This window comes from Archocentrus centrarchus, chromosome 13 (assembly GCF_007364275.1).
Source record: "Archocentrus centrarchus isolate MPI-CPG fArcCen1 chromosome 13, fArcCen1, whole genome shotgun sequence".
In the NCBI taxonomy this organism is placed as follows: domain Eukaryota; kingdom Metazoa; phylum Chordata; class Actinopteri; order Cichliformes; family Cichlidae; genus Archocentrus; species Archocentrus centrarchus.
In genome coordinates this window covers 39538478-39555029 of record NC_044358.1, presented here as the reverse complement: position 1 = coordinate 39555029, position 16552 = coordinate 39538478, and the positions used below count along the sequence as shown (strand labels likewise).

The 16552-nt window shown below is 42.0% G+C and overlaps 1 protein-coding gene across 2 annotated transcripts; it reads left to right on the top strand.

Annotated features, from left to right (window-relative positions):
* Positions 1–689: 689 nt before the first annotated feature.
* On the top strand, positions 690–14810 carry coq8b (coenzyme Q8B). 2 transcript variants are annotated; one of them, XM_030744186.1, is made up of 16 exons: positions 690–792; positions 1329–1510; positions 1996–2146; positions 2498–2703; positions 5279–5345; positions 6254–6328; positions 6706–6825; positions 6913–6998; positions 7781–7921; positions 8026–8107; positions 9722–9815; positions 10267–10408; positions 12460–12567; positions 12663–12728; positions 12918–13004; positions 13927–14810. In XM_030744186.1, coding segments are annotated over exons 1-16 (1923 nt in total). In that variant the 5' UTR covers positions 690–791; the 3' UTR covers positions 14242–14810. The 2 variants fall into 2 exon arrangements, with proteins under 2 accessions (XP_030600046.1, XP_030600045.1); XM_030744185.1 differs by having other exon boundaries at positions 1990–2146.
* The last annotated feature ends 1742 nt before the right edge of the window (positions 14811–16552 follow it).

Here is a 16552-nt window from a genome sequence, read left to right as displayed (position 1 = left end):
GATTGCAGCTATAAATATGTTTTATTCTCCTGAACAGCAGAAGTAAAAAAAAAAAAAAAGTCTTAAAGATATTTTAAGTTCACCTTTTTTTTAAAAAAAATCCAGGAGTAATGAAATGATAAGCAGTGGGCCAAACCACTGTGAGCCATTTGAGGAGAAATGTATGGTGCTGCATCTATAATCAGCAAAAGAAAAAAAAACAAAACAAACACTAACAAATAACAACAACAAAAAACCGTTCTTGTACACCTATTATTACATCAGTTAACATAATCAAGTGGTCCTGATCCACCATTTTTCTGGGGAAAAGATCATTTCCACTCAAGGTTGCATGATAGGGCAGACCCCCACAGACTCCAGATTCAGCTCTGCCCCTGTTAGTGCCATTTAAAAAGGTCCGTATTACATTGCGGATAATAGTGTGACAGGTTTGCAGCTGGAAATAAAAGACCTGCGTAGTAATTCACACCTGTCAGGTAACTGTACCTGGCTACTCACATGCGTGCGCAATGGGGACACCCCTGCTTCTCATTGGTCGTTGTTCCGGCTTTGGGCCGCCTAATACAGACTGTAATTGGACAGACAGTTCGGATACGGCCTTCCTATAGGCTGGTGTTCTACACTACTATTGGCTAAAGAACTGCATCTTCCCACCCTTCACGGATACTCATCTCTCTGGTTGGTTCACAACCAAGTCAGTCAAATATGAACTTCCGGGCGTCGAGTCGTTGCAAAATAGACCATTCAGGACAGTCACTGAGGAAAACCCTGGAAAAATAACGATAGGAAGAAGTGAGTTGCTTAATTTGCAAGCATTAGCTTAAAAAAAATCATTTAGTTATCCGTTTTTTCTTCCATGTACACGCTTGTACTTAGGATTTAATTTAGCTGTAGTTAGCTAACTAGCCTGTGAATCCACGCGTCCTGTAGCTGACGTTACACAGCATGGATAACACCAGGAGCTAAATAAACAGCTAGTTAACATGGCCGGAGAGGATGTGTGTGTGTGTCGCTTTCTCTTATTCTGCACACTTCTTGCAAACGTGCTGAGGTTCACAGTGACATGTGTCTCTGAAACACAGCTGTGTTCATCCAAGGTTAAACAGGGTGATGGCCAGCTTGCATTTTTATCCTAAGATTATTTCTCTTACATTAATCTCTGAGTCTCAAGTATCTTAATAGATATGCTGTTTTCTAAAAATTAGTATTATTTTAAACCGTGGTGCATGCGTTTGGTATTTTGTGTGCTGACATTTTCCTTTATTGTCACACAAACATCTTATAACCTGTAACTTTGAGTCTTCCTCCCCCCCATTCCCTGTATGTAGTGATGCTGTCAGAAGTCCTGAAGGTGCTACGAGGAGCTGGTAAAGTGGGATCTGCACTGGTCGCCACTCAAGGAGAACAGCTCCGATTAATGGCCGGCAACTCCTCCTTGGGAGCAGGAGTCAAAGTTGCTCAGGATGTGGTTGAAGGACTGGTTGGCACTTTTATGGGTGGCAACAGTCAGGTGAGTTCAATTGATAAATAAGCTGAAAGTAAAAAATAAGGTTTAAATGCAACACAAGTCATGCATAAAAGGAGCCATTTTAAAAATGTCTGAATGACTGACTGTTCTTTGCCTATCTTGAAAACCGTTAATCTGATGCCCTTTAGATTTGTCAGTTGAGTTAATGGGAGCCTGAGTAAGTCCCGTGCAGAGTTTAGCATTGGCTGGATAAGCGTTTCTCATATTTTGGCTGGACATGTCTTTATTTATGTTTTTTCCTTGGTTTAATATTAAAAAAATGATTTCAGTCACTCATTGATGCTCTTTTGGATGAGCAGTTCTTGAGAAAGCAGCAAACCCACAATCTGCTACAAAATCATGGATTACACTGTCCCTGAAGGGGCACTACAACAATTAACTGGTTAAAACACTCATCCCTGTCTTTTGTGTGTGTGTGTGTGTGTGTGTGTGTGTGTGTGTGTGTGTGTGTGTGTGTGTAGCAACAGTCAGTAAATGAGGATGTGTTTCCGGATGCGGAGGGATGGGAAAATATGGACTCTGATGAAACCATCAAATGGACTGTGGGGTCCGAGTTCCCCCCTGCTGAAGGGGACCACAGCCACACAGGAACTGGACCTGCAGCACAGACGCACACAGGTATTATTGAGTGTTTATTGAATATGGCATACACTAAATAAAATGCACTAACAGAGAGGTTTAGTGTAATGATATAAAACAGCATAGTTCTGTTTGCAGCATTGCTTCATTTTTCCAGACTGCTGTAAAGATTTACATCAAATCCAAAGAGAGGATTTATTTAAGGGAAAAAATGAATCATAGCATCCGTCTGACCTCCACATCATATCTTTTATAAATGTGTGTACTCAATGAAAATATCCTTAGACTTTTACACATTGGTTTGAAATTTTCCATGAACATTCAAGTATTCTGACTGTCTACTTCAGCCCCTTTTTGGCCCCTAACTATTCTTTCTTCTCTTTGAATTAGGAGTACCTCCTGAATCAGTGGTGGCAGGTAGTGGTGCAGGCTGGCCCGGGCAGAGCGCTCGCTTCCTTCACACCACCCCCGGCCTCCACCGGTGCTACTATCACAGCAGGTCTGTCCACAACACTGTTGTGGCCAAGCTCACACCTGAGGACATCAAGAAAGCCAGGGAGGCAAAGCAGGCATTGGTCAAACCTGTCAAACAGAAGGTTGGTTTAAGAACTCCTGTGTACATATAGTCAGGGCCATAAGTATTTGGACAGTGGCATTGTTTGTAGGTTTGCCTGTGTGCACCACCGCGCATTAAACCAAACAATACAAATGTGATTGACGTGCAGATTTTCAGCTTTGAGTCAAGAGGTTTAACAAAACATAACACTGCTTTCACAATCGTATTGTGTCACATTCCCGCTAATCTACAAGTCTTAAAAATAGGTTTTCCTTATTCACCTAAACTGAGTGCATCTCTTAGAAGTCAAATTTAAAAAAAAAAAAGAAACAGTTTATTCAAAACTTAACACATAATGAAATCAACAGGGCTCTGCTTTTATTTTTACTTTGTGCTACATTCTTGTTAATTAAAACTTCATTACTTAGTTATTCACCTGATCTAAGCACGTCGCCTAGAAGCAAAATATAAAATCTGTGACTCCATTCATTGTTAAAGAATTACCACTTTGGAAAAATAATTGTGCGAGGGGATGACCTAACAATTGTCCTGTGTGTTGATCATTTTCTTGAAGCCTTTGTTACTCACCGTGTTTATTGGGAACTGACCTTTGGCGATTGCATTGGTAATTTCAGTGAACTGGGGGCTGGACGGAGCCGTGGTGTACAGGCTTGATTTTTTATGGACCTCTGAGTTGATGAACGATTCACATTAAACCACTGCATTGTTTTTTCTTGGCCTTTATGTGTCCATTGTACTGCAGTTTCTGGTGTGTTTTCAAATGGTTGAATAATTTAGTTGTGTTGCTTTGCAGCGCAGACACAACTCTGCACCACTTGTTGCATTTGTTCTTTGTTAACATGCAAAGTGTGTCCGAGCAATGGATCACAATCAGAAGATCTAGGGACAGGCTGTTCACCTTCTGCTGTGCCAGACATTTGATTTTTGTTTCAGCGGTCTGTTATCTGTTGCATGTCTGTATTTTAATGTCCTGTTGTCCAGACTGCATTCAGTAAACTTCAAGCTGTGCAGTGCAAGGAACAGCCGTGACTGGCACATGCAGGCACATCATCAGGCAGTGATTTGGGGAGCACTTGACTCCTCTTTGCTTTGTTTTCTGTTGGCGGAGCACGCATTTCAGGTGTCACTTGATTATGTTCATTTAATTCTGGAAAACCAAAGAGTGGAGATTAAATTTTGATAAACTGTACAGCTCTAGTATTACATTAACTAATAATTACAGCCATTTATATACATGGTCTTCAATTTGTAGAAGCTCAAATGCAACATAAATAAAGCAGAAAAGCTCTAGAGTTGATTCCAAGTGTTGAAACTAACTTTTGGTAGCCATTTACTGGAATTCTCACTATGAGGTCCAAAGAAGTGTTGATGCAAGTGAAGGAGGCCATCATTTGGCTGAAAAAACCAAAAGAAACCTATCAAAGACAGGAAACTTTAGGAGTGGCTTTACTTCCATGGTTAAGCAAAACAACTTCACAAGATCTAACAAAGTCGAGAACACCCCCGAGGAGGCGGATCGTTGTCAAAGTCTACAATCATAAGCTGTTTTGGTGAATGGAAATATAGGTTTACAACAAGTTGACGTGACTGCAGCGTTATTCTCTGCTCAGATTCAGCCAAATGTTGCAAAACTGATGGAGTGGGACTTCATAAGTGCAGATGACCCAAAGCATACTGGATAAAAACAAACAAACAAAAAAACCCAAGAGTTTCTCAAGACAAAGAAATGGAATATCTCAGCCCATTAGAGCAACTGTTCAGTTATTCAATACACAACCGAATGCATAAAGACCCGCAAACAAGCCGCAACTGAAGGCAGCTGCAGTAAACGCCCAGCAGAGCATCTCAAGGGAGGGGAACCAGCATTTGGTGATGCCCATGGGTTCTAGACTTCAGGCAGTCACTGACTGCAAAGGATTCTCATCCAAATTTAAAAAAATAATCCTTTAATTTAGAAATATGTTAGTTTGCCCTAATAATTTTGTTTGGCCTCACCCTCTTAAAATGCGTTAACGTGTATAAAAATGGCTGTAATTCCTAAACAGTTAATGCAGTACTTTTATAAACACCTTACAGTACATCATCACAGTAGATTCAAAATCTACTGTGATGATGTACAGAGAATAAATTACAAAAAATGTTATGTCCAAATGCTTATGGACCTGTACTGTAGAAATACATGCAAACAAATGAGATCAATAATAGGTAGCATTTCAAGTATTTTATTTTATTACTTTGAATTTGTACATTTCATCTTCTTTGAACCAATGAACAGATGGCCAACTTTTATAAAAGCCATATTCATAATAATTAGATTAGCAGATGAGGCTTTCATAGAGCAGTTTTCTATACATATTCAGACTTTTTAATGTTTTGTGGTAATTTAAAGTATATTTTAATAAGGATTTCTTTCTGTGTGTGCTGTGATTAATATATCTATTTTTGTTCTCTTCCACCCACATATGTCACTGTTCCCAGAGTTTACTGGATCTTTTTAGTCCTACTACTGCAGCTGAGTGAGTGGCTGGAAGAGCTGGGAAAGAGTCGGTCTACACTACAGATATTATTAATAACTTGTTTTCATCCACTTGCAGCTGAGTGACCGTGCCAAAGAGAGAAAGGTGCCCGCCACAAGAATCAGCAGGCTGGCTAATTTTGGGGGTAAGGGCACTCTCTTCTTGTCTCTGGGTTTCCAAATGAGTCCAGGAACAGTGGGACAGATATGACACTGTACACTAAAATGTCTAAGCTATGAGACCCAAGTTTCCTGCTGGACATCCAGGGCAAAAGTGAACACTAATTACAGATACAATACCTCGTCATTGATCAGCCCAATGTTTGATCCTTATTCCAGCAGTGCTAGCACATGACCGTGTCATAAGGTAATAAAGAATGACATAAATCATCATTCAGTGAGCATTTTTAGTTATGTAAGCTGGGCTTTTCTTTATTCCATGATCAATGAAAATATAGCATTTAGGAATTAAAGCATTCTTTTTCACGGCGCTTGCATATTCAATAAGTAACTGAGAAATGACTTTCATGGCCCGGTGTCAAGTGTTCTCTTCTTTTTTCCCATTAAGGAGATTTTAAAAAAAAGGTCTTTGTTTTTAGCTTTTCATGAAATCTCGACATGTGCAGGCATGTCATACTGCCATTAGCAGTGAATCACTACTGTTTATTAATGATGTGACTGCTGATAGATGTAGCACAGGGAATTGTGAAGTGTAAGAGGCCATAGTCTTTTTCTTCATGTGGATAATTCCCCCAAAACATGCTGCTAATGCAACGCCAGAGCCTTTACTCTGGCTGCAGTGAAGGCCTGGAGAAGCATTTCATGAGAGAAAACTTTGGCAGTGTCCATGGGTTCCAGTCAGTTAAGTTATATTAATCTTAATTACTTTTCAACCTGGGGGGAAAAAAGACGAAGGACTGCATGTAAAAAAAATGTTTTTAATTCTGAAATGGTTGATGAAGTACAGCAACAGTATCTGTGGCAGATCAGTAGGTTCCTCTAGCATCTCTTCAGTAGCCCTGCATTTAAAATTGCTTCTGTCCCTCTGCTGCAGGACTGGCAGTGGGGCTGGGACTCGGTGCCATTGCAGAAGTGGCAAAGCAGTCACTAGGAGGCAAACAAAAAGGAGGTAAAGATGTTTTATGCACCTCTCCGTTGCTGTTCTCTCCTCCCATCCTGTAAATGAGCCTTTGCACACTCGGCACATCCAGCAGACAGATGGACGGCTGGTCAGCCCTGAGACGTTTGTGATGTGTCAACACCTGCTAGGCTTTAGATCAAATATGCTAACAAGAATTTATTGAGGCTTTAATATGTGTTAAATGAACAGTGTTTAATGATGTACCACTGCCTCACTTTTTATGCTCCACTATCCACAGTTTAAGGCTAGAGCTTAGTTGTTTACATGCAGTAGTTTAAATAAAATAAATGACTCCTGTCATGCTGTGGTACTTCTAATATGTTGTGCCTAATATCATTACTAATACTGCTTCTGTGTGTTTACAGACATGAGCACCCTGCTTGACTCTCCCTTCCTGTCAGAGGCCAATGCTGAGAGAATAGTCAGCACTCTGTGTAAGGTCCGTGGAGCTGCACTCAAGATAGGCCAGATGCTCAGCATACAAGGTATACACACTGTAACACTGGCCTCATGGCAAAATGCTCTTTAGGTATCCTCACAGCATTTTTCTGACAGTGTCTTTTTCTCTTCAGACAACTCCTTCATCAGCCCCCAACTGCAGAAGATCTTTGAGCGGGTCCGGCAGAGTGCAGACTTCATGCCCACATGGCAGATGAATGTGAGTCCGGGACGTGTCACTGTCTCTTCAGCCCCTTTCAGACATTCATTTCCTGTAAACTGACAGCATCTAAACACGGTGGCTTTACGTCTGAATGAACATCAGTTCACCTTTCCATAATGGGATTCTTACTAGGCTCGAAGTAGTTCTATTTATGTCTCACTTTGAAGGCGCCACACGTCTGAACTGCATCCTGATATTGTAACATATAAAGGGTGACGCTGTTGCCTGGTTTCCACGTTAAATATCTCGTGCATATGAGTTGCTCAGGTCACTAAAAATCATGAAAGCCTATAAGCAGTGCTGCCTCTTTTGACTGATGTACCCTGTACACCATCAAATGAATTTGTTTAACTCTCCGTAGGCACTCATAAATGGATTATAAATAATATCCATGCATTCAGGGTTGTGGGGGGCTGGAGCCTATCCCAGCTGTTAGAGGGGAAGAGGCAGTGTACACTCTAAACAGGGTACGCTAATCCAGTAGCAAAAAAAGCTACTTTAGCTATTTATTCATCCTGAGATCACTGCCCTGAACAGCAACATCACTTTATTCCCCTATTTGGTGTTTTGATGATAATTATTTGAAAAATTAGTAACTTGTAGAATCAGTGCTGAAGCACATCGATGCTGTTCTAGCAGCACGTGGTTGCCAAACATTAATTAACATTATTTAAGCCTTTTTCATACGTGTGCTGCAGCTCTGAAGTTTTAACGTTACCCAGCGGAGCTGTATGCACGAACCCAAAGCAGTGCTGCAATCTGTGTTTCTGACTCTACAGAAAGTTCTGGAGGAGGACCTGGGGTCAGGCTGGCGAGAAAAGCTCTCCTCCTTCGAGGATAAACCATTCGCTGCAGCTTCTATCGGCCAAGTCCACCATGGGGTTCTAAAAGACGGTAGAGAAATCGCCATGAAAATCCAGGTAGGAGCTTATTCACACACGTGTGCACAAACTCTGTCCCTCACAACCTGCTCTTCACTCTCCCCATCGGTCTCGACTGCCTGTTTTTCGTTTTTTCCTCTCAGTACCCCGGCGTGGCAGAGAGCATACGGAGCGACATAGACAACCTGATGGCGGTACTGAAAATGAGTGTGGCCCTGCCAGAAGGTAACAACTACACGACTGTTTGGTTCAGTTTTTATTTGCTGGCTCTTCTCAGGGCAGATTACAAATCAGCAAGTTATATGTATAAGAAATTCAGCTTTTTTTAAAAAAAAATCTTAAAGCAGCTGTACATTTCAAGTTTTTATACTATTTTTATACAGCTAGTATCACCCATCTATACCCATCTTGTAACCAGCATTTTCAGTATTACAGTTAAGACCACATGGTGGTGCTGTAGCTGCAGGTCAAACTGGCTTTTTATCCAAGAGATGGCTGTTACAGACAGTAATAATGCTCGCATTATTTATAGAGGATTTGCATATTCATTTTTTTTTTTGTCTAAAATTACAACCCCGTAGTTTGTTTGTGTACTTTATTTATCTGTTTGAGGGCTTCCCAAACAACCCTCTCAAAGATGCGCTATATAAGTGATTGCTGACGCAGTAAATATAGGTGCATAATACCCCGTAGTAGATGCAGAGGGTAACTGGTGCCCAGTTGAGTAACCACACTGGATTTTGTGCATTTTAAGCTTTTATTTTGTTAACCGACACTGGAGAGATGACAGAATATTGGATGAGAGAGAATAATTAGATCCCAGGGGACGTGTCCACGTCAAAGTAAAAAAAGCTTATTTTTGTCAGCCATTCACACTTTAGTGCCGAGCAAATGAATAACTTAGCATTGCCTCCACTCTGTCTGCGGCAGGTCTTTCTGCTCTCTGAGCAGCTTTTTTCTTAAGATTTATTCTCCTCTTTGGCTGGCAGTGGGTATCCCAGTCAAAAATGGGCACAGCAAACAGGATGATTTTCAAGGTTCAGTGTAGGAGCAGGAGTTTTTTATCAATTTGCAGAAATAATCTGTCAAATCATGCACATCCACATGTTCAATAGAAGGGAATAAAATCCTTAAATGGAAGCTGTTTGTTGTGTGGAGCTAGCTCTTGTTATTTCACCCAGTGGTGACACAACTTGCTAAAACTTGAGTATTTACATGTTCCCTGTGTACGTGGCCAAGTGTGGAATTTTGTTAGTGTAGTTTGGGAGTGTGCAGCCACATTTTCTTTGTGTAACTGTAAGCATTGCTCTCTGCCCTCTAACTCTGTAATGTTACTCTGCTCTTTCTCAAACATCTCTCTCCATTTCTCACCCATGTTTACACTGCAGCACCCGGCCTCCCGCGAGCTTTCAGAGTGACACTCGTATATGTTAGACGCACAGCTGGCTCTTTGGGGACCCTCTTCATAATGTTGTCAGACACTTAAAATAACAATCGGAGCTTGTCAGTGGCAAATACTCCTGCTTTTACTGTGACACAGACAGTTGCCCTGTGGGATTACTTCCTCCATGTTGAGCTAAATCATTTTGTCCCTATTAACATTTTAAACTACAAAATATAGAAAAATAAGGATTAACTTGAGTAATTCTGGGATTTTTCTTTTACCTTTAGCCCACCAGTATACAAAAAGACATTTTTAATATCGTGTTTTTTTCCCCCATTTTCTCCCTACTACATACTCATGCAGGTTTATGAATTATTTTTAGACAGAAACGGCACTGCTCTGTTAGAAGATGACATGGTCTGTGTGTTTTCTTTGCACCATTTATTTTTCCACAGGTCTGTTTGCAGACAGCAGCTTGGAGGTTCTACAGAGGGAACTGGCATGGGAGTGCGACTATAAGAGGGAAGCAGAGTGTGCCAAGAAGTTCAGGTAGGTTTCTTGAATCCAGACCAGTGCTATGCTGCTGTGTGCCTTTTTTTTAACTACACAAAATGGAAAGTCCCCTTTTGAAGTTAAAGTCTGGATTCTTAATACTTTGGTATTGCTTGCTGCCACTGACTGTATACTTTCCACATAAGTTGTCTTGGTAGAAACTTTTTCTACAGGTTTTTTTTTTTTTTTTTTTGCATTTTTGGCCACAGCAGCTTTTATCAGCAGTAGAGGGAGACAGGAAATGGGGGGGAAAGATACAGGGGAAGACATGCGGGCAAAATGACAACAGGCTGGGACTCGAACCCTCGCTGCCCGCAACGCAGCATATGCATGTGGTCGCCTGCTCCACCACTGAGCCACACTGCGCCCCAGTCTTTTTTTTTTTTTTTTTTTTTTTTTTAAATAGTATCATGGTAAAATGTTTGAGTCTGACACTCTCCGCTTTTAGGTCACTGCTGGAGGGAGATGAGTTTTTCCAAGTCCCCGAGGTGATTGATGAGCTGTCGGGGCACAGGGTGCTGGCCATGGATCTGGTACAGGGAGTCCCACTAGACTTGTGTGTAGAGCTGGACCAGGAGACGAGGAACCGGGTATGTTTTGCCACAACAGTCGGGTGAAATTCATCCATTTGTGAGCTGTCTAGGCGATTGTGTTTGAACTGCACTGAGTATACAGTGGGTACGGAAAGTATTCAGACCCCTTTAAATTTTTCACTCTTTGTTTCATTGCAGCCGTTTGCTAAAATCAAAAAAGTTCATTTGATTTCTTATTAATGTACACTCAGCACCCCATCTTGAAAGATATTCAGTATTCAGTAAAGTATTCAGACCCTTTGCTGTGACTCTCATATGTAACTCACATGCTGTCCATTTCTTCTGATCCTCCTTGAGATGGTTCTACTCCTTCATTGGAGTCCAGCTGTGTTTAATTAAACTGATTGGACTTGATTAGGAAAGGCACACACCTGTCTATATAAGACCTCACAGCTCACAGTGCATGTCAGAGCAAATGAGAATCATGAGGTCGAAGGAACTGCCCAAGGAGCTCAGAGGCAGAACTGTGGCAAGGCACAGATCTGGCCAAGGTTAAAAAATAATTTCTGCAGCACTCAAGGTTCCTAAGAGCGCAATGGCGTCCATAATCCTTAAATGGAAGAAGTTTGGGACGACCAGAGCTCTTCCTAGATCTGCCCGTCCAGCCAAACTGAGCAATTGTGGGAGAAGAGCCTTGGTGAGAGAGGTAAAGAAGAACCCAAAGATCACTGTGGCTGAGCTCCAGAGATGCAGTAGGGAGATGGGAGAAAGTTCCACAAAGTCAACTATCACTGTCTGGTTGCAATTGAAGGAGAGATGAATGCGGCCAAGTACAGAGATATCCTGGAAGAAAACCTCTTCCAGAGTGCTCAGGACCTCAGACTGGGCCGAAGGTTCACCTTCCAACAAGACGATGACCCTAAGCACACAGCTAAAATAACAAATCAGTGGCTTCAGAACAACTCTGTGACCACTCTTGACTGGCCCAGCCAGAGCCCTGACCTAAACCCAATTGAGCATCTTTGGAGAGACCTGAAAATGGCTGTCCACCAACGTTCACCATCCAACCTGATGGAACTGGAGAGGATCTGCAAGGAAGAATGGCAGAGGATCCCCAAATCCAGGTGTGGAAAACTTGCATCATTCCCAAGAAGACTTATGGCTGGACGAGCTCAAAAGGGTGCTTCTACTCAATACTGAGCAAAGGGTCTGAATACTTATGATCATGTGATATTTCAGTTTTTCTTTTTTAATTTGCAAAGATTTCTACATTTCTGTTTTTTTCTGTCCAGATAGGGTGCTGAGTGTACATTAATGAGAAATAAAATGAACTTTTTTTACTTTAGCAAATGGCTGCAATGAAACAAAGAGTGAAAAATGTAAAGGGGTCTGAATACTTTCAGTACCCACTGTATGAGAATGTTCTCAATAAGGGGATATTATTTTTAAAAAACAAAAAGCACTTTAAAATGCTTCATTCTAAAAATGTATGCAAAGTGAAGTAAAGGTCATCCAGTTTTACAGAAGAGTCAGAGTGAAAATAATCCACGGGGCAGTGCTGGGCTGGGAAGTCTGCAGTTAGAGGTCCGTGACAGTCTGGAGCTCTAATTGTAGGAACCAATTAGAGCTGAAACCCTCTGACAAGGAGGAGCAGATCGGAGAGCTCTGCCCCCACACGAGGCTTTTGTTCAAGATTTCCTGTCACCAAGTCTAAATTTAAATATGTGTAGTTTTTGTAGGATATTCACCTCCTGTTGGTAATCAGCAGTGAAATCTAAATCATTTAAATCACAACTTCTGACATATGTTGTAACATGACAAGAACAGATTCATATAAATTTCTTAGAATAAAAGTATTTGGCGGTAAATTATTCAGCAGCACCTACAGTGCAGTGTGGAAATGATACTGTGTGTCACTGTGGAAATATGTGTTTCAGAGCTGAAATTTAGACACAGTGGATGTGTGGCAGTGAGTCACGCCACCATGAGATGGCCTCACTGGATAGGATATGCGCACACACACAGATGTGATCCAGAAGGTGGAAGGAAATGTGACACTGATAAATGCCAGCATGACAGTGAACACAGGCCTCTTCTCTCTGCTTCAGATCTGTTCCAACATCCTGCAGCTGTGTCTCAGGGAGCTGTTTGAGTTCAGGTTCATGCAAACGGATCCAAACTGGGCCAACTTCTTTTACAACTCAGACACCAACAAGGTGAGGGGCGCGCAGTCGGGCGCGCCACGTTAAACAAATATTTAAAATCAACACAGATGTCATCAGATTCATTTCACTCTTGGTTGTGTCTTTAGGTTGTTCTTTTGGATTTTGGGGCGTGCAGAAGCTATCCAGAATCCTTTACAGATGACTACATACAGGTATGATAAACCGGGCAGCAGTCACGTCATGATTTATGCAACAAGATTTCTCAATAATTTAACACTGGAGTCTTTGGTTGAATTTTGCGTCAGCTCAGGCAAAAATATAATTTTACACAGTCGGATGCATGTTCGCACATTCAGTCTTAAAATGGAGCTCTGTAAATAATAAGATTGTTATGTGTTCAGGTGGTTTATGCAGCTTCTGTTGGCGACCGCGCCACCGTTCTTTCCAAATCCAAGGACCTGAAATTCCTGACGGGCTTCGAGGCCAAGGTAGTTTTATTTTTAGTCGCTGCTGCTCCAGTGCTTATTTATTTTTGATATGTTTTATCCTGTTTTGTCTCTTGCGTGTTTTCAGTCTGTTTGCGTTTTGTGCTCTTACCACATTTCTGTGTTTGCTAAAGAAGTCTGCCTTTTAGTTTTCAGCAAATGAGTGAGATGGAAAATGAGTTTTGATCCAAAATTATCCAGTTGAGCTTGAGCTTGCCCTTCTGTCATTTCATCCCCTTCTATGTCAAAGCGCTAATGAGGGTTGGGTCTCTGGCTACAGCTCAGAGACCAAACAGGAGGAGTCCACATTTTTATAGGCCACTTCAGGTCAGGGGCTGTGGGAAAAAATTCAGCAGACAAGACTCAGACTTGCACCCTGAATTTGCAGGCCACACAATTGCAATCTTCACTTGCCATATTTGACTCCTTGTGACTCAGTCCCCCTCAAGTTGAAGCATCGCTGTTTTGACTCACTGTGGAGCAGCTACTGCAACTGAGTTTGCACACAGTCTTAAAATAGCAGCTGTGCTAAAAGCAGATCAGAGGTGCACAAGAAGATGATCCTCAAGAGGCGCTCGAAATCCAGACTTAAGTCAGGCGTGGTTTTTTTACTTTATTTTCTCCAGGGGTGGTTTAGAGTGAGCGATGTTGCAGTTGGTTCTGACTTCTCAGCGTGTCTGCTATCAAAGTATCATGTAGTTTGAGATTTAATCTTTTTTTCCTTTCATTATTACATAAAATATGACTGAATTATGGAAAATGCCCAAATATCTCAATTCAATTTACAGAAATTACGTTTTCCATGATATCATACAAACTTAATTCTAATTCTAACATTTCTTGAGACAAGCTTAAGGCTTCCATGTGTTTATTGTGCAAACCAAAAGTCTTGCCCACTGTAATTCTTCCCACTGTTCCTCATCAGGCCTTTGCAGATGCTCACGTGGAGGCGGTGATGATCCTCGGCGAAGCCTTCGCGTCTACCGAACCCTTCGACTTTGGCACCCAGAGCACCACTCAGCGCATTCAGAGCCTCATCCCCGTTATGCTGCGTCACCGCCTCACTCCTCCACCAGAAGAGACGTACTCCCTCCACCGAAAGATGGCGGGCTCCTTCCTCATCTGTTCCAAGCTGAAGGCAAAAATACCCTGCAAGGATATGTTCCTGAATGTGTACCACGCCTACAACCAGCGGAGGCAGGCTGAGCAGGCGGCACAGGCGGCACAGGCTAGTGCTTAGAGGCTCTGGGACAAGTGCCTAAATTTAGCTTTTTCAGGGTTGGTTCAGGAGAACAGACAGAAAAGAATCAGTCTTAAATCCACAAGTAGAGCCTCTGGATCGGACGCACATCATGTCAGCAACTCTAACGGACTGTCCCAGCGTGCTCTAACAAGGACCATGAGTGACCCCGACTCTTACTGCTCACATCTTTCTCCGATACGTGTCACTGACATCAGTGTGAGGATGTTATTTAGGATGTCCGAACACAACATTTTACTCGTCGCCTCATTTCGGTGTGACCTTTTCTTTATGCACCGATAAAAATGGAACAAACATTGGACTGATTACTGCGTAAAATAATAGTGATAATTCTGTCACAAACAAGTGGTGAAGGCTGAGTCCGAAAGGCGATATCAGTGATTAAATCTGCCACAGCAAACACACAATGCAAGGTTTCCGTTATTTCAGAGAAAGCTGTATATTTATGTTTGTCCTCCCAACTTCAGCTCGCTTCGCCTGCGAGCTCCACCTTATTTCTAAGAGAACGAGTACCTTCTGTCTTCGGTGCAGACGATGCCCCCCCCCCCCCCCCCCCCCCCTGCATCCCCCCCTGAATCACTGACGCTGCCAATTGCCAAGTCCTTTTTTTTTTTTTTTTTTTTAATAGAAGGCATTTTGTGCTGCCTGATGAGCTGATGAATAAAGCTTTCACCTTAAATATGATGGCTGCCAGCCGAGATGAGCAGATTATCAGAGGAATTAGAGAAGACAGTCTAATGGACCTCACAGAATAATTGCCTTCCATTATAAAGTGTGCTTGGCATCAAACTCCATAATATGAAGTACTGTCAGCTCTTTTTCATGCTTATTTATTACAAATACTTTAACTGTACCTTCACAAGGCAGTGTACTTTGCATGTTCTCTCTTTTTATTGAATAAAATGTGAAAAAGTATCATTTGTGTGCTTGTCACAAAGTGAGCTTTACTGGCAGGTTTCAGTGATTCTTGCTCACTCTATTGATCTTTCCATTTCAGGTTTAGACCTGTTTGGGGAAATGTCACTGACCGGAGGCCACGTTTGTCCCGGCTGTTATCCTCCAATGTTCTTGTATTGACAGTTGAGTGTAATAATAGTAGTTGTGCTGAAATAATGTTAGACTTGAGCTAATGGTGGCATTGATGGAGCTGTGTTTTCCAGGAACTATTCTTGTTCCAAGGCAGTGCTGCCAATTTAGTCTCCAATCAAGCCATTAGAGCACTACCGAGCTGCCTGCAAGCCTCTCACAAAATGATGGGAGCAGAAGTATTAGGCCTTCACTGACATTATAAAAAAACCTGATGGAGAGAGAGAGAGGCGGGGGGGGGGGGGTTGCTTCTACTGAGTCCTTCCACTGGGCTCTGCGACATCCTGTACAGTACAGCTGCTGAGCTGCTCCCGCAGTGAGATTGGCTCGTTATACCCTGCATCGGAATCCGTTTATTTTCCTGAGTTTTTGGGAATGGGCCACAGCGAATGACTGCAGCACATGTACCAAGAAGAAAAAGCGCATTCTTCTCTTGTAGCTTCACGCAATGGAAAGTTGGAGCGCTGCTCTGCGTGTAAGAAGCAGCTGGCTTCAGTTTTTTGGAGCAGAGTTGGCTTTTTTTTTTTTTTTTTGGGCCTAGATTCAGACCTTTCACTGAGGCTCACACTGGACCACTGTGAGGTGATTTCTACCAGAACAGGCTCATTTCAAGTGTTAAATATAAGGCATATGAGAAGACATATTATCATTGAAGGTTTTGGGGTTTACATTTGGTTTGTGTGCAAAGGAAAAAATAAAAAGTCAGCATATGGTACTGATGATGCGATGCAGCAGTACGGGGTACCACGGTGACCATGATGCAAGCAGCCTCAAACTTTCTTACTCCCCTTCATTTAAGATGAATATTTTACATACAAAATGTAATGTGTGATTAACTTATAAAACACCTATCCACATATATAAAGTTAGCATTAGTGCCACCTTTATCATATATTACAGAAAAAGGGCCCAGCAATGATAAATCAGTTTAAAGCAGACCAATATTAGGCTATTACAGGATTACTGGTATGTTTTTCTTATATATATTTGGAGCACTGTCTGCAGCACAGTGTTCATCACAGCTGTGAGTTGTAACTAGTTTAGTTCTAGGATAGCACAGCATGTCACACAGCTCAGATCATCTCAAACTGGTTTCTTGAGCATGAAACAGTCACCAGATCTCAATCCAATGGAGCACCTTTGGGATGTGTTGGAACGTCATGGATGTGCAGCCAACAAATCTGCAGCAGCTGTGTGATGCTGT